The sequence below is a fragment of the Myxine glutinosa genome, chromosome 8 (assembly GCF_964187855.1).
Source record: "Myxine glutinosa chromosome 8, kmMyxGlut1.1, whole genome shotgun sequence".
Lineage (NCBI taxonomy): Eukaryota > Metazoa > Chordata > Myxini > Myxiniformes > Myxinidae > Myxine > Myxine glutinosa.
The window spans coordinates 74,288,864-74,307,982 of record NC_136268.1 but is presented as its reverse complement, the minus strand read 5'-3'; the positions used below and the strand labels follow the sequence as shown (position 1 = coordinate 74,307,982).

The 19,119-nt window shown below is 44.1% G+C and overlaps 1 protein-coding gene and 1 non-coding gene across 2 annotated transcripts in view; one reads left to right on the top strand and one right to left on the bottom strand.

The window, feature by feature from the left end:
• Window positions 1–1,048: 1,048 nt before the first annotated feature.
• On the top strand, window positions 1,049–1,235 carry LOC137415330 (U2 spliceosomal RNA). Its single transcript, XR_010982050.2, has one exon. It is a non-coding gene; the product is annotated as a U2 spliceosomal RNA (small nuclear RNA).
• Window positions 1,236–11,075: 9,840 nt separating this feature from the next.
• LOC137415329 (elongation factor 1-alpha 1) overlaps window positions 11,076–19,119 on the bottom strand; it is a 51,156-nt gene continuing 43,112 nt past the window's right edge. The window contains exon 8 of the mRNA XM_068100918.2: window positions 11,076–11,382. Within this exon, the coding sequence (XP_067957019.1) occupies window positions 11,258–11,382 (125 nt within the window). The 3' untranslated portion in view covers window positions 11,076–11,257. The remainder of the gene's footprint in view (window positions 11,383–19,119) is intronic.

Here is a 19,119-nt window from a genome sequence, read left to right as displayed (position 1 = left end):
CTTCCCATGGCCGTCTGGAGGCGGGTCAGCTTCAAGGGGGAAGGGAGAGCCCGAATTTAGTCGATAACTTAAAGTTGGCCTTTGTGGCGTTGCACATGTCGATGGCTATGAAGGAATTTGATGTCTTTTCCTCTGCTGAGGCATATTATGCGTTACCCGAGCTAAACCGGGTTCGAGGCAAGAGGACGTGCTTGAATAGACCATATGGATGGGATCCGGGGTATCCCTATTCGGTGCTGAAAGATGTTATTCAGGAGGGTCGCTACAGAGAGGTACCAGATTGGTTATATAAAACCTTGGTGAAGCAGAGCAAAGCAGAAGAGGTTATGCTAATAGGTGGCCTTAATCCAGGAAGAGTTCCGGTGGTGTGGCAGAATGTGTCATCTCAGGTTCTGACAGGGGCCCAGAGTGACCTAGCCTGGTTGGCAGTGTGCCAGCTGCTACCATGTAGGGCAGTGCAGGAGGAAAAAGGCCATTCCTCAACTAATAAATGCCCGTATGTCGGTTGTAACGAGAAGGAATTGGTTCGGCATTTTTGGTGGGACTGTGTGTTTGCTGCCTCAATTTGGAATGAGGTTTTAGCAAAGATTTTGTGCCGGTTAAAGGTCAGGTTTTTGTTAAGTTGGGAGATGCTTCTGTTTGGACCTTTTGGGGATGATTGTAAGCCGACACAGAAGAGCTTTTGGAGAATTTTGAATTGTGCGAAAATGGCGCTGTGTCAAGCTCGCGCGTCGGCATGTTTTGGGATGCATCACTTTTCGAAGAATTTTGTACTTGCCTTATTCAAGAAAGAAATGTTCCTTTATCATGATTTGCGGAATATGTTATACGAGTGATGTGTAAACCTATGGTGGTTGGTTTTATTTATTTGTTTGGATATTTTGGATTATTTGATTTGGTGTCGGCATGTTTTGGTGTGCCTCATTTCCCGATGAAATTTGTACTTGCCTTCTTTTTAAGAAATTTTCCTCATGATTTGCGGAATATGTTATGCTGATTGCATGTTCAAACCTATGATTGTTGGCCTTTGAGGTGAGACATTTGATTAGTCGGTTTTATTTTTTAATAAAAAATCGTCGTAGTATCTGTTATCAGTTTAATAGCTGATATGCCCCGCAATGTGGGACTAGTCTATTAAATGCATTTTTGGTATCGGGAGTTGGATTAGGGGCTTGCTACGTCCGCTCCACGCATCGACCCGGTATTGCAGTACAGCCAGGAACGGTGCACCCCCCTTGGGAGGGGGGGGGGGGAGACTTTGAAAACAAAGAAAAGATTCTTAAACTAAAACTTTTATGACATTTTCTGCCGTTGGAGAAGTGTTTAAAATTCAACTCCGTTGAGTGAAAAGGGAACATCGTTGTACACACTGGTTTGTGGGTTCCTTCTCTCTTTAATATTCTTCCCACTCATAATTATTCTCTTCCTTAGCCTCCTTATCCCCCTCCCCTTCCTGCTCCTCCTCCGCCTCCTCGGTGTGCTGAAGCCTCTCAGTGCACGTTCAAACCTCACTTGCGATGGCCATTGTAAAAAGGTTGACGGAATTAAAAATGAAAAAGGACAAACAATTACAGATACATTCAAAGCACACCGCCCTCATGCCAAATAAATAAATATCCTCCAGCGTGGCATTGCCGGGGCACCTTTGCCACCATGCAGCTCATAGAATCTGTATTGGGAGGGAGAGGTGGACAAGAATTGCTTCATTTATTGCAAAATGAAAGTCAACAAATAATGATCAGACAATATTTTCTTCATAAATTGTCTAACAGCATGCCTAAACCACTGGTGCTTCATCCGAAGCTGTAACTTTTTAAAAAATTGTTAAATAAGTCATTAATCAGAAAAATTAATTGATTAATCAATAAATAATTCATCGATTAATCAATAAATATATAATTCATCGATTAATCAATAAATCAAAAATATCCTTTATAGCCACATTACTTGGTCACTGTCGTGTCTAAATATCAGCTTCCTTGCTCAAATGGTAACTGAGATATTGCCCAGATGAGAAAGAAAATAAATAAATGACTAATAATGAAAATAAATAAATAATAATCATGAAATAATTAATCAATCGGCTGATAGAATACATAAACCACCACCATTTCATCCGAATCTCCAACTTAATTTATTTTAAATTAATTAAGTCATTAATCGAATAATTAAATAATTCAGCCATTAATTGATTCATCAATAAATCAAAATAGCCTTACAACCAAATCACTTGGTCATTGGCATGTCCAAATATCAGCTTCCTAACTCAAAAGGTGCCTGAGATAATGCCCAGAAGAGAGAAGAAATATCTAAGTACTTAATCGATATTAACTAAATACCTCAAATCAAAATTAAAAATAATTATCTTCATCAAAAACTCTCTTCCTCACTCTCCCTGTACTGCCCTCTCTTCACCCCACTCTTAGAAGTACCTCTGGATACGGCTTCCCCTTCGCTCCCACCTTTTGTTCATGTGTTCTGTCCCGTTCTCCAAACAGTGATGACTCCATTTACATCTCCATGTCTGACAACATGGACCAACTTCTGTCCACTCATCCCAACTCTCTCTTCCTCATATGTGGTGACTTCAACTGTCATCATGCCAGCTGGCATGATGTGGGTTGTGGATGTGGGTGTGGGTTCCTCTCACATCACCCAGGGCACCTCAGCAAAGGACTTCTGAAACTCATTGGGACTGACACAATCTGTCAATTTCCCGACCCAGATCTCAGACAATGGAGTATCTTCTCTTCTAGACTTGATTATGACAAACTTCCCTGCAAATGTCTCCTGCTCTTCTTTTGCTCCAATCGGTTCTTCTGATCATGTGCTTGTTAAAGTGGACATCTCTCTGGCCATTCTCAGAGAGCCTCCTCAGCGTCGACGAGTCTGGCATTTCACTCGGGCTGACTGGCACGGTCTGCAAGCAGCCATCAATCATCTGGACTCGTCTTCCATCTTTACTGCCTCTGACATCAACTCTTCCTGGGAATTCTTCCAAAGTAAATTGCTCTCTCATGCACAGATTTATCCTATCTCGTCTTCAGTTGGCATACCCTTCCTCCCGTCCATGGTACACTGAAGCTTGTGGTGAGGCAGTTGCCATGAAGCAACTTGCCTTCACCTCATGGAAGGCTAATTCAACTGAAGGAAATCTCGGTTCCTTTCACAAAGCTCGGAACAAGTGTGTGTCTACCCTCAGGAGATAGTGTAGGCTGTTATGTCATTTCGTGTTTTTTTTTTGTTAAAAGCAAAATTCCACTTGATTCCTTGTCTTTGGGGTGTCACATGTTCGAAAAAATAGGTTGTTAATTTTTTAAAACGGATTAAGGGTGTCAAATCCAAGATGGCCGCCAAAATATATAAATTCCATTAAAACTGGTATTCTGAACACAGTATGAGGTCCAAATTAATGATAATACCCATAATTTCAATACCAAGGAGTTCAAAAACAATTAATTTCAATATGGCAGTCAAATTCAAAATGGTGGAAAAATCCAAGATGGCCGCCACTTCTTAAATAACCACAGTACAAAAACTTAATGTTCTTGACAACACAAATTGTGAATGATGAAATAGGTCCATTTTGGTGGTAATGCCCACATAAGTAATGCTAGGCCGTTGGGGAAACATGTTACTGATTCGTTGAAATCGGTGGATGCCAGCCATAGTGAGAAATAGTGAGAAAATCCAATATGGCTACCACTGTTTTACACAAAGGTCCACATTGCTATAACAATGATAGCATAATGTAATTTCCTGTTTGACCATATTTAAATATTCCTGTCTCACAATCATCCGTTTTACCTTTCAAGTCCTCGTGTTCATCTCCCACAATGTTCTGAGCTGATTGTTCATTGTTGCTACAGCCGTAGTTCAAACAGCTACAGACCACTGTGCATGGGAGTTTATTGCTGCGGCAACTACAGGAGTTTCCTTTGCATCCTGATTTGCAGCCACATTTTACCAGCTTAGTCACGGCCTCTGGTGCTGGAGGGTTCAAACACATCACCGGAAGAAATCTATTTTCCTCTGACTTCCATCCGTAGTCAGTGGGAGAAGGAAGGGACGGTTGACTTTCGCATGCCTGCATCCATATCATTGCAATATAATGTGCTCGCAGAATGTGTGGTGTCAATGATCCAGAGGTTGGAGGCAGACTCTCTCCCTCGGCCTGTCGATTTGAGTACAAGAACCATCGTAGTGCATTTACTTTGGTGTGTGTTTTGGATCTGTACATCAAGCAAACGAACCTTTCCAGTTGGTCAATTGCGTTTGGAGAGGGTGTAGCAGCAGATTTGCCAAGTGAAGCAAGTGAATCCAGTATCATATCATCGCAGGACATGAACACCTTCATACACCAGTCCTTTGTCCTGCCGGCGAACCTGCCACACATATCTGATCCTGTGAAAGAATGAAACCCGAGAATAGCTGAGGCGCGGTTAACTCCTAACTTTTCAAAGATAGGTTTGACTGCAATTTTCCTATTCAGTTCTCCTTTTCCGGTAAGGAAATATGTCTCAGCAGGTAGCTGTGGATACATGTGGATCATCAGCAAGAAGACATCGGTATCTGGAGAGTCTATTACAAGTTCTACATCGCCGTTAACTGTTAGGGCATGGAGCAAGAGTAACGTATCCGCTTCTTCATGACCGTGTTTTACCAATTCATCAGGCACACTTACATTGCCTTTTGTCTCAGTGCCGAAGGTTACCATGAACTTCTTCAATTTGTTGGCAGAGCTGTTGCTGTGATCCAGAGTCTTTGCAGCTAAATACTCTACAAGTTCTGCCTTGGTTTTGACACTTGAAAGGAAGTCCTTCAAGGAAATATTCTGGATCAGTGTACTATCTTGGATGTGATAGTAGGTCGAGTTTCCCTTTGTTCTCTTTTTCTCATTTGCTCTTTCAGAGAACTTTCGACGTATCTGTCAAATACCAGTCTTACTTCGTCGTAGTTAGCTGCAATCCTGATAAGCTTTTCAAGAAATGACATGGCAAAATCACTGCATGTTTTCATTTTGTCTGTCTTGGAGATGGAGTTAACGAGGGCCATGCCATCTATGACTACAACTTTAAATTTCTCAGACATGTCGGACATGTCAGTTGAAGCTTCTTGCTCAGGCTGCGCTTCTTGTACTTCAGGCGCCTCGGCTTGGGGTGGTACTTCAGTTTGGGAGTTTTCACTCAATACTTGGTCGCCAGAAACACTCGGTATGGCATTAGCTGGATCGCTTGTGGCTTCTGTTGGGCTAGGTTTCTCCTTGGTAACTAGCGCTTCAAGATGATGAAGGACCTTAGCCTTGTCATATGCTAGGAGAAGTGACCCATCCGAAGCGAAAAGGGCACGTGGAACAATTCCAAATTCATACTTCCCAATACAGTCCTTTAGATCAAGGTCTGGACGGCTTCTTGATGCTACTATAAACCTCTGTAGGAGTCCTCGTTCTTCTTTGACTTTAATGAGTTTGTCACCTGCTTTCACTTTCTTCACTGTGTTGGCACTTTTGAAAGTGCCTATGTTCTTTCTCTTCATTGGATCCCACACTGAAAGTTTTCCTTCTGTAAGGCATTCTTTGACAAATGTCTGGAACAACTGTTGTCCGATGGCATCGTGGGCTACTATGTCCTTTGTTACCTTTTCATCAATTACTTTCTTGGTAAGAAGGTTACACAGGTCACTCTCATCGGTTACGAATGGGTCTCCATGAACAACAAATACCTCTGTCAATCTAGCGGAATTTCTCATTACTCAGGTGGACTTTCCCCCTGTGATCTCATGGTGTTGGTCTCTGGTATCAGCACCTTCCATGCCATATTCTCTTTGAAACTCCTCTACTAGATTAGACAAGTCAGGTGCAATCAGGAAGAAACGGTCTAGAGCTCTCTCAATTTGGGTTATTCCAGTAATGCCTCCAATGACCTTGAGTTTGCGGTTCTCCTGCTCAATTCCGTGATCTGGACCTATTGAAGTGAATGCAGCAATCCCCTTCGTCACACAGAAATTTCCTTTCAGGAGTTCTGCCCAGACATGTGGAAAAACTTGTTCTGTTTGCTGCATTGTTGACAGGTACAAAGGGAGCAAACGTGCGTAGTTCAGGTGGTCGTGAGCAAAGAAGTACTTGATAAGAGCTTCAGTGCTTTCCATATGCAGCAGCAGGTCCCGTTGTCTGGTAGCTCTAACATACTGAAGGATAGTTTCAAACTGCCTCAAGTAGTTACGGATGTAGTGTTGAATTGGTGCTGGATTGCTTTCAAACTGTCCCAACTTTTGAATTTGAATGCCATATTGAAATTAATTGTTTCTGAACTCCTTGGTATTGAAATTATGGGTATTATCATTAATTTGGACCTCATACTGTGTTCAGAATACCAGTTTTAATGGAATTTATATATTTTGGCGGCCATCTTGGATTTGACACCCTTAATCTGTTTTAAAAAATTAACAACCTATTTTTTCGAACATGTGACACCCCAAAGACAAGGAATCAAGTGGCATTTTGCTTTTAACAAAAAAAACACGACAGCCATTTTTAAGACATAGCAGCCTACACTAAGAGCCAGGAAACATTGTCTCTCTTCTCTCTACTCTCAAGACGAAACTCTCAAACCTGTCTCCCTCCTCCAAATCTTTGTGGCATCTGGTCAAATCTGTTTCTGGTGTTTGTTCCGCTTCCATCCCCTCCCTTACCTCAAACGGTGACACAGCTGACTCCGCACATGAAAAAGCCGAATACCTCAACTCTGTTTGCCTCAAAATCTTGTGTCCCGAACCCATCCCTCTCTGTACCCACCTTTCCCAGTTGAACTCAGCTGCTCCAGGACTCTGTCGTCCTCTCCTGACAAGGTGGTGAAGTTTTCGTCAAATCTGGACTCTGATTCTTCAACTGGACGAGACGGCATCAGCCCATGGGTCCTAAAATCCTGCTCTGCCGCTCTATCTCACACTCTCTCTGATTTCTTCACTCTCTCTTTTGCTCAAGATCATCTGCCATCAGCTTGGAAATCGGCCAACATTACCGCTTTGCACAAAAAGGTGCAAAAATAGATCCTTGTAATGACAGACTAATCAGCTTGATCCCAATAATCAGCAAGGTCATGGAATCAATCATCGCTTATGACATCAAATCCTGCCTCTTCTCCAATGGCTTGATCTTGGATCATCAATTTGGATTCAGACCAGGTCATTCGATGCTGGACAGGCTACTGCTAATGTCTCAACAATGGATGGAGGTCCTTAATGCCAAACAGGAAACCAGAGCTGTCTCCCTTGACATATCACATGCCTTCGATATGGTCTGGCACCCCACTCTGCCCTCCAAACTCTCCTCCTACAGCATCCATGGAAATCTCCATGCGTGGCTTGTGGATTTCCTCTCTGGTAGTAGTCAACGTGTGGCCCTGAATGGATTTCTCTCATCTCCCCTTCCTGTTCAGGTTGGAGTTCCACAAGGCAGTGTTCTGGGCCCTGTGCTTTTTCTGGTCTTCATCAATGATCTCTCAGACTCTCTGGAAAATCCTCTCTATCTCTTTGCTGATGACTCCACTCTCTGGCGCTCCAGACCTCATCCCTCAGATCGGCAGTCTGCAGCCTCCTCACTCTCTGCAGATCTGGAAAAAATTAGACTGGTCAAACAAGTGGAACATGTCTTTCAATCCTGACAAATCTCACACTCTCACTATGTCTCTCTGAAATGAACGTCTGGACAACCCTCCCATCTACTTTCTCAACAATCCTCTCCAAGAAGTTCTGTCACTCAAGCTTTTGGGTCTTACTATCTGCCATCATCTTTCGTGGGAAAACCACATTTCCAAACTGGTCTCCAAAGCCAGTCGCCGTCTGGGCATCATCCGTCGTGTGAAGTCCTTCCTTGGCACACCTGAGCTCCTCACCACATACAAAGCTTTCAACCGCAGCTCAATGGAATACTGTTCTCCCCTTTGGGCTGGTGCTCCTTCCTCACACCTCGCTCGGCCTCACGCTGTTGAAACCAAAGCTTTCAGAATCATTGGAATCTCCCGCGATGAAGCTAACTCCGAGGGCCTTTAATTCACTCACTGCTGACAGGTTGGTGGTCTTTCTGTCTTCTACCGACTCCTCTCCGGCCTAGCTCCCCCAGCTCTGTCTGTGCTCTGTCCCCCAAATATTCCTACAGGTCACACAAGATCTGCCAGCAACCCTCTTATGGTTAAACTGCTAAAATCAAGACTCTCTGCTCACCTTCACTCCTTCATTCCTCTTTTCTCCTGCCTCTGGAACAAACTCCCTCACTCTCTTCAATCCCACTCCTCCCTCCAGGTCTTTAAAACAGCTGTTCACCACCATCTCTTATCTTCCCCCATCCAAAACCTTGATCTTTTCTCCCCCCCGCTAATTTCATCCCAGGTTCACTTTTTTGAAATACCAACTTCCTTCCTGGAAGTCCTTGCAGTGTCCTTGTGTTTTATACTTCTCCCACCCCTTCCCCACCCCCCTTCCCACGCCTCCTCCCCCCCAAGCCCTCTCCCTCCCACAGATCTCCCGATGTCCCTGCTCTCAAATGTTGTGTTTGTGTGCTTCCCCTTCTCTCCCCATCTTGTCTGCCGCTCCCCGTATTGTATGCTTTGTGTGTCTGTTTGATTTTTTTTTTGTGTGATAAATGTTAGATCTTTCACGAGCCACAATCCTGTATACAAAATATATATATATATACAATATATATATATATATATATATATATATATATATATATATATATACACACAAAATATGTCTGGTTGTCCAGCAGACCGCTGATGCAGCAGTAGAGGTAATGGGAAGACTGGAAAGGTTGATGCGGTGGGCAAGAATGGGATTTAAAGCAAGAAAGTCGAGGAGTGTGGTAGTGAGACGTGGAGTGGTGGATAACATGCACAGGTTTGAGCTGGGACGGAGGTGGTTCCATCATTGGTAGAGGCCACTGTGAAGAGTTTGGGAAGATGGTATACAGTGGAGTTGAATGATGTGGGAAGAGTGGAGGAGGTCAGAAACAAGCTTTTGAGAAGTTTGAAGAGGATTGATGGATGTGGTTTGCCAGGTAAGTTGAAGGTATGGTGTTTGAAGTTTGGATTGATGCCACAAGTATTGAGGCCATTGATGATGTATTATATTGCGTTTGGGCATGTAGAGAGGCTAGAGGTTGTGGTGAGCGGGTTTGTGAGGAGGTGGTTGGGAGTGCCACGCTGTTTGACGAACATTGCCTTTGATGGTCAGGGTGGAAAACTCCAGTTTCCCTTGACATCATTAACCGAGGAGTTTAAGGTGGTGAGGGTGCGGGAGTTCATGATGTTGCGGGATTCAAGTGATACAGTGGTAAAGAATGCTCTCCCAGAGAAGAAGGGAAGTCGGAAGTGGAATGCAAGAGCAGAGCTGGACGAGATGGAGGAGCGGTTGCAACAGGAGGAGGTCATGGGGATGGTACAGCACGGGAAGCATGGCTTGGGGTGGATGAAGCATGAGCGATGGGGAAAGGCATGTGTGAAAGAGGAAGAAGATGGTTGAGAAGGAGGTGAGAAGAAAGGAAGAGGGGAGATATGTGAAAGCAGTCGGTCAGGCACAGCAAGGAGCTTGGACTAGGTGGGAAGGTGTGCGGGTGAGGATGTTAAAGTGGCAAGAGATTTGGAGGATGGAGCCAATATTGTTGAATTACTTGTTGCGGACAACGTATAATGTGCTTCCGTCACCAGTAAACTTGAGATTGTGGGGGTTGTTGCAGGAGGAGAGATGTTATTTGTGTGGAGGTGTGGGAACGGTGCAGCAAGTGCATGTTCAGCAGCATTGGTAGCAGGACAATACAGGTGGCGACATGATCAGGTGCTGGTGGTGGTGGTGCAGATGGTGCAACAAGAGGTGCTGAGGTCGAGAGAGGAGGAGGAGGAGGAGGAGGACCAGCTCCACAAGCTTTGGAGCTTTGGAGCTCGAGCTCCACAAGCTTTGGAGCTCCACAAGCTTTGGAGCTCGAGCTCCACAAGCTTTGTAGCTCGAGCTCCACAAGCGTTTGGAGATTTGGAGCTCGAGCTCCACAAACTTTGGAGCTTTGGAGCTCGAGCTCCACAAGCTTTGGAGCTTTGGAGCTCGAGCTCCACAAGATTTGGAGCTTTGGAGCTCGAGCTCCACAAGCTTTGGAGCTTCTTTGGAGCTCGAGCTCCACAAGCTTTGGAGCTTCTTTGGAGCTCGAGCTCCACAAGCTTTGGAGCTTCTTTGGAGCTCGAGCTCCACAAGCTTTGGATGTTCTTTCTGGACAGCAAAGGTTTCCTCCTGGCACACCTCCCATGTAGATCAAATTTGTGCAGCCTCTTTCTCATCGTAGACTCGTGCTCTTTGACATCAACAGTGGCAAGAGCTACCTGTAGGTCCCGTAATGACATTCTGGGGTTCTTGGAGACTTCTTTCAGCATCTTGCGGTCTGCTCTCGGGCTGAACTTGCTGGGGCAGCCTGGCCTGAAGAAGTTGGCAGTTGTTTGGAATCTTCTCCACTTGTAGATGATCTTCCGGACAGTCGAATGATTGATTTCAAATTGTTTGGAGATCTTTTTAAATCCCTTCCCAGACTCGTAGGCATCTATAACCTTCTTTCTGAAGGCCTCAGAGAGCTCTTTTGATCTCGGCATGGTGACGCCGCACACTTCAACAACAAAGAGCAAACCAAACGAAATGTCTGAGGTGTAAATAAGACAGGTTGCTCCAAGATCTTCTCTAACGATGTTCTAATCATTTGCATCTGAGCTGGTGCACCGGATTCTAATTTTAGGTATTTGAAGTAGTGATAAATTTAGGGGTGTACTTACTTTTTCCACATGCGAAATTTGCATTTATGTTTATTTAAATTATACAATGGACTACAAAATGTAAATGTTTCATGATATTTGTTATATTATATCACCTTTATCTATCAATATTGTTGAAATGAAGATCAAATAGCTGTATGTTGAAATATGTTGAAAACGTCAAAACTTTACATGGGGTGTACTTACTTTTTCACGTGACTGTATATAATTGATGCTTGCTTCCACCCTATGTCATTTTCCCATGGAAATGTTTTGCTGGAAACAACTTTTACCATTAGTCTTTATTGTACAACACCTTTAGCCGAATCATTTGACTGAAATCCTTTCCGCCGGTGATGCTTCCATTGTATGCGAATTAGCAGCAAGGCTAGGCCCAAACGCCAATGGCGGTATGAGAATCCGAGTGGAGAAAAGGGCCGTGGGGGTTGCATCACATGGAGAAAATCCTTGCTTCACTTGGACCGTTGTGCCTTCTGTGCTGACTTGGTCACCTTCCCGCCGGCCCCAACCTTCTTCTCTACGCCCTTGATGACGCCGACGGCCACAGTCTGCCGCATGTCGCGCACGGCAAAGCGACCTGGGAACAGCATGTTCACATCAGTGCTCTTCATAAAAAACCAAAAGTTCGTTTTGTATGTATGAATTCTATCTATCTATCTATCTATCTATCTATCTATCTATATATATGTGTGACAACTGAAATGAAAAATAAACTCTCTACCCCATAATGTGGAAGCCATATTTGTTTCTATTGCATTGTGGGTATATTCGCCAAGATAAAAGGAAAAACAAAACTTTCATGTACTGATATCTTGTAGACTAGAAATCAATAAAAACTCGGATAACAAACCAAAGGAGATAAAAACAAGCGAAAAATGACCACAGTGTGCTCACCAGCTGCGACGTGTAGAATCATGAGGATATCCGATGCAATGTGCGCTACCAAATTCGACCAGTCATTAAATTATACGCATGCACTCGCGTCTTTTTGTCTTTCAGTTCTGGTCTTGTCCTTTGTTTTGCGACGCAACATGCTTCATCAACTGATTACATATAATGTATGGACGTGAATGTTATTTCTGTTAATGTTAATGTTAATTCATTAATGTTACTTATTAACGCACAGGTTGTAAACCTGGTGCGTTATAGCGTTTGCCTGGGAATTTCTGTCTCTCCAAAAGTGAAGCTCCAACAGTGTAGACGTTTCTGTCGCTCAGATGTGTAGACAGTTTCTGTCGCTCAGATGTGTAAACATGACGTCATCAAATCTATATTTAGGCTAACCATGGGCTACCCCTTTGGCTGGTACGCGGCCGCTCGCTCGTACATAATATAGGATATATTTGTTATATGTTATGTTATAGGATATATAGGATATATGTTATATGATATAGGATATATATAGGATAGGTTATAGGATATATATGTTATAGGATAGGAATATAGGACCCAAATGACCCAGAGGACCCAAATGACCCAGAGGACCCAAATGACCCAGAGGACCCAAATGACCCAGAGGACCCAAATGACCCAAATGACCCAAATGACCCAGAGGACCCAAATGACCCAGAGGATCCAAATGACCCAGAGGACCCAAATGACCCAGAGGACCCAAATGACCCAGAGGACCCAAATGACCCAGAGGACCCAAATGACCCAGAGGACCCAAATGACCCAGAGGACCCAAATGACCCAGAGGACCCAAATGACCCAGAGGACCCAAATGACCCAGAGGACCCAAATGACCCAAATGACCCAGAGGACCCAAATGACCCAAATGACCCAGAGGACCCAAATGACCCAGAGGACCCAAATGACCCAGAGGACCCAAATGACCCAAATGACCCAAATGACCCAGAGGACCCAAATGACCCAGAGGACCCAAATGACCCAGAGGACCCAAATGACCCAGAGGACCCAAATGACCCAGAGGACCCAAATGACCCAGAGGACCCAAATGACCCAGAGGACCCAAATGACCCAGAGGACCCAAATGACCCAGAGGACCCAAATGACCCAGAGGACCCAAATGACCCAGAGGACCCAAATGACCCAGAGGACCCAAATGACCCAAATGACCCAGAGGACCCAAATGACCCAGAATTTCTGTCTCTCCAAAAGTGAAGCTCCAACAGTGTAGACGTTTCTGTTGCTCAGATGTGTAGACAGTTTCTGTCGCTCAGATGTGTAAACATGACGTCATCAAATCTATATTTAGGCTAACCATGGGCTACCCCTTTGGCTGGTACGCGGCCGCTCGCTAGTACATAATATAGGATATATTTGTTATATGTTATGTTATAGGATATATGTTATATGATATAGGATATATATAGGATAGGTTATAGGATATATATGTTATAGGATAGGAATATAGGACCCAAATGACCCAGAGGACCCAAATGACCCAGAGGACCCAAATGACCCAGAGGACCCAAATGACCCAGAGGACCCAAATGACCCAGAGGACCCAAATGACCCAAATGACCCAAATGACCCAGAGGACCCAAATGACCCAAATGACCCAAATGACCCAGAGGACCCAAATGACCCAGAGGACCCAAATGACCCAGAGGACCCAAATGACCCAGAGGACCCAAATGACCCAAATGACCCAGAGGACCCAAATGACCCAGAGGACCCAAATGACCCAGAGGACCCAAATGACCCAGAGGACCCAAATGACCCAAATGACCCAAATGACCCAGAGGACCCAAATGACCCAGAGGACCCAAATGACCCAGAGGACCCAAATGACCCAGAGGACCCAAATGACCCAGAGGACCCAAATGACCCAGAGGACCCAAATGACCCAGAGGACCCAAATGACCCAAATGACCCAAATGACCCAGAGGACCCAAATGACCCAGAATTTCTGTCTCTCCAAAAGTGAAGCTCCAACAGTGTAGACGTTTCTGTCACTCAGATGTGTAGACAGTTTCTGTCGCTCAGATGTGTAAACATGACGTCATCAAATCTATATTTAGGCTAACCATGGGCTACCCCTTTGGCTGGTACGCGGCCGCTCGCTAGTACATAATATAGGATATATTTGTTATATGTTATGTTATAGGATATATAGGATATATGTTATATGATATAGGATATATATAGGATAGGTTATAGGATATATATGTTATAGGATAGGAATATAGGACCCAAATGACCCAGAGGACCCAAATGACCCAGAGGACCCAAATGACCCAGAGGACCCAAATGACCCAGAGGACCCAAATGACCCAAATGACCCAAATGACCCAGAGGACCCAAATGACCCAAATGACCCAGAGGACCCAAATGACCCAGAGGACCCAAATGACCCAGAGGACCCAAATGACCCAGAGGACCCAAATTACCCAGAGGACCCAAATGACCCAGAGGACCCAAATGACCCAGAGGACCCAAATGACCCAGAGGACCCAAATGACCCAGAGGACCCAAATGACCCAGAGGACCCAAATGACCCAGAGGACCCAAATGACCCAGAGGACCCAAATGACCCTCTGGTACTAGCTGCTGGACACTACGAATGCCAAACACACAGTACTTCTCTAGACAGTTCTAATTTGATCTACTGGAGTATTGACTAGGTGCTGGACACTACAAATGGCAAACATGTATGACTCACTGCATTAAGACAGCTTTTTGTTAGCAGCTGTGGCAGGACTCACTACATTAAGACAGCTTTTTGTTAACAGCTGTGGCACGCTTGATGGCGCAACGTGTCTCTTTGAGTGCTTTTCCTACATTTACAATCATAGCACTGTCATCTTTCTTCGCCAGTAGGTTTTTTCACTCAAAGGCTTAATGGTTAACAATATAATATTGTAATAAACACCCAGAGCAGAAAATATGATTTTGTAATATGTCATTTATATTCTTACAAATGTCATTTTTTGTACAAATGCCATTTTTTGTACATTTAATAAATTTTTAAGATTACAAAACTATTTGTTTTGTATTTATGGATGTTTAAATCAAAAGAAAAGTACATAATGTGAATACTAGTAGCAATTTTACAAAAACCATGGCATAATTTCAAATCTTGACCCGAGATGATAATTATGCTACATCATAATTTCCATGTGCCAACCTGGGCGGAATCCAAGTGGATTCACTTGTTAATGTTAATTCTGGGTGGCAGAGGGATAATCGTTGTTGCTAAATTTATTCTGGTTTCTTCAAACAAATCGCGATTTTAGTCCGCGATGTTCTTACCTCATACCAACGCACGGCCGAGTGTATGCGCATGCGCTATTCAAAAAGGCACCGCAACAACAAGAACAACAACGCGGTCCTCTCATGGAGCTGCTCATCGCAGCTTAAAACATAGTTTGTGTTTAAGGTGATGCCTTAAAATAACGAGGTTCACGACAGGTGATCACGACTTTGAATACCTCATGATGACACGGCGCTGCCACAGTACCATAAATATTTTTCAGTTATTTCGTTGCCTGCGGTTCTTCGTTCCTTTCTTGGATTTGCTTATTTCATATTAGCACAGTGGGAATAATTTATCAAAGAGGAAGATAAATGGTAGTTGGGGGTTTTAACTGTGGTTACGAATGTACCTGCACTTGCTATCATATATCAGGCGTAAGGTTTTTCAGTCCCCCAAATGTGGTTATTACCACTAATGTAGAAGATGCCTCGTCAGAAAATGTGAAGTCATCAAAAAACTCAGGGGAATTGTGAATTTAATAATACTAGTACACCCATTCCCTGTGGGAGCGACAGGAAGGGCCATTCCTCTCTGGAGTATATACGAGTATGTTGATGTTATTCGCCATCGGTAGATTTGCGCTATCGACCGATCACGCTGCGCTATCAATGGATCCATCGTTCGTGCAGGCATCGGTAGATGGCGCAGGCATCGATCGATCGTGTATGTGACCAGCTTTTGAGATACTTAATTGCATCCTTTGTTTGCCCTGTCTTTGTTCTAGTGATCAGAAAGTTCGTCGATTTCACAACTTTTGGGTCGTTTTCATGGGTCACTGGCCTATAAAATGGGTCCTCTTTCTCCTGTTTGCCAGACACTTCCCAGTGAGTGATAGACGATACAACATGGATGATAACTTCAGACGACATATGCAGGAAATAGCCGACAGCGGGATCGGTCGATAGAGCGCGATCGATCGATGCCTGCGCCATCTATCGATGCCTGCACGAACGATGGATCCATTGATAGCGCAGCGTGATTGGTCGATAGCGCAAATCTACTGATTGCGCATAGCATATAGATTGCAGTAGATTGCAGTAGATATAGGGTCCGGCCTCAATAACATCAGGGATGTGTTCCGTTACCAAGTTTCTTTCAGAGAGCTCGCCAGGTGTCTCAAGCATTCCAGGAAACACTCCATTCAAAACCATTGATAAGGAACGGCTGGCTTGGCAAGTGCTAGCTAGCTGCTTGGTAACTAAACATACCATGGGTTTCACCCTTTCAGTTGGATGTTAAACAGCACTACCAGAGGGCCATTCCTCTGTGGGGTATATAGATTACAGTAGATTAGTGACTGTTTCAAAAGGTAATCAAATGTGTTTGTGGTTTATCATATTTTTACTTCTGGTAGGAGTGCTCCCACTAAAACAGCAAGATATGCTGTTTATACACGCTAACACGGTATGTGTTCAAAGAGGAAAAACCCTTTAGGAAGGTGGAATATGATTGGTATTAATATTGTTTTGTCATAACAATATTATGCTATTATCAATCGTGTTATTGGTACTTTTGTTATTAGAAGCGGCTTTGGAAAAACGCTACACTCAAGCTATCTTAGCACGGATATACACCTCAACATGCAACTCCCTTGGCAGGGAAACCCCCCTTAGGTTGGGGAAGAAGTTAAATCGCTACAATCTCCAACGTGTGACCCTTAGTCTCCCTGTCAAGTTTGGTTGCGATGAAATAAGTAATGACCGAATGTATCTCGGTCAAAAATCGTCACAGACAGACAGACACCAAATTGCGTATTTTAGTATGTTGGACATGGACATTGACAACACTTCATGAATTGATGGATTAAACATTTAAAATTGCTTCACTTTCCTTATTTCTCCATGATGATCTATTCCTCCTCTTCTTCTTCATAAGGCATACTTTACAAGCCTGTATCTCACCAAAGCACTTTGTCCATCAACCCTCCTCCCGTACCAACAGCACCACCTTTCTCTGTGCCGTCAACAAAAAACTCCTTACACCTATCCCCTGATATTTATCTCCGTATGTCCAGTTTTGGGAATATTTAAGTCCAGTTTGCAGAGGTTGTCTGGTCACGAAAATCAAATCCCTCCTTTTCAGTACAACATCTTCGACAAGCCTGCATCCTTCAAACCCCACCCATTTTATGTCCTCCCCTTTTTAGCATCCCTCCACTTCATATCCCCTCTTTCTTCATCGCCCTTACGCCGTCCCCTCAAAGTTTCATGTCCCTGGCATTTCCCCTCGCCCCACCCTCTCAAAGCTTCCCCATCAACCCCAAACCACCTCCCGCTCCCTCCATCCTTCACCGTCCCAGCTTCTCCCCACCCCCATTCTTAACCCACCTGGCAACCGACCGCTCCACAACCTCCCAGCCTCCCCCTCCCACCCCCCATCCCACTCCCCTCCAACCTTCCCCGATCACCAGTGTCCTCTCCACACTGCATCCTACCAGTCTCCTCCCTCAAACCATCCCAGCCTTTAACCTCTCAAGCCCTCCCTCTCATTCCTTACCACTACCTCCTAGCCCATGGGTTCCCAATCAGTGGGCCACAGCACGTTTTCCAGGTGGGCCACAGAGACTGCCCAATATTTGCCCAATTAATATAATCTCTGCACGCACAAGGCCTAAAACAAGAGTTCAATTCTGTGTGTGTTGGTGGTGGCCAGTGGTAGCCACCCACTATTCCCTGCATATTTTTTTAGTCTTTTTTTTTTTTTTTTTTTCCAGAAACCCTTCTGAAATGACAAAATGAGGAAATGATGAGCAATACATAAAGTTTGGATTCACATCCTTACATGATCGTGGAGAATTAAAGGGACAATGTTCGTCCTTTGCCAGAAAGTTCTCAGAAATCAATCTTTGTGGCCATCGAAGTTGAAGCTCCATTTGGAGAAGATTCATCCACATCATCAACATAAGGATGTGGACTTCTTCAAGTGAATGGAGGAGAACGTGAAGTGCCAGCGCTTGGATCAAAGTGGAACATTATTTCAGCAAAACAAGCATCTTACGGACGCTTCTTTTGCCATCAGCCTCCTCATTGCGCAACAGAAGAAACCTCACTCAGTCGGAGAGACTCTGATCAAGCCATGTGCTCTGAAGATGGCTAGGATTCTGCTTGGAGAAGAAGCTGAAAAAAAGTTCAACAAAACTGCTCTGTCTAATAATACGGTTCAAAGGAGGATTGCTGACTTGTCTAGCGACATAAAAGAGCAGGTGATTGCTGAAATCAAAGACGCTGCATTTGGATTGTTCTCAATTCAGTTGGATGAATCCACAGATGTTTCATCCTGTTCCCAGCTTCTTGCCTTCATTCGGTATGTGAAGGGTGATTCCATCAAGGAAGAATTCCTATTCTGCTGTTCTCTCGAAAGAAATACCAGAGCTGTGGATGTGATGGAAAAAGTAACAGTTCTTTGACCATGAGGAACTGAACTGGCACAATCTCTGTGGAGTGTGCACCGATGGCGCCCCAGCTATGCTAGGAGCAAAAAGTGGCTTCCAAGCGCTTGTTCGAAATCTATCTCCAGGCATCATTTCTGTTCATTGTCTGATTCATCGGCAAGCTCTTGCTTCAAAAACCCTTCCATCTCATCTTCAGGATGTTCTTGAACAAGTCATCAAAATTGTGAACTATGTGAAAAGCAGTGCTCTGAATTCCCGACTGTTCAAGCAATTGTGCACAGAAATGGATTCAGAGCATAAGAACCTGCTTTACTACATGAAGGTGTGTTGGCTATCAAAAGGAAATGTTGTGGCACGAGTGTTTGAACTCTGAGAAGAGATGCAGAGTTTCCGACAGATGCAAGAAAAGCACAAACTTGAAGCTTCCTTCCATGAAAATCTGTGGGTCTTTCGCCTCGCATACCTTGTGGATATTTTTTATCAACTAAACAGACTGAATCTAAAGCTGCAAGGAAAGGGAACAACTATCATTCAGTTCATTGACACTCTCAGTGCATTTATACAGAAGCTTGAAAACTGGAAACGAAAGGCTGAGGAAGGGAACTTTACCATGTTTGAATCTCTTTCAGAAGTCACTATTAATGAGCCGTTGGATCCTGGCGTTGCAAAGGATGTTGTGACACACCTCAGCTGTCTCTGAG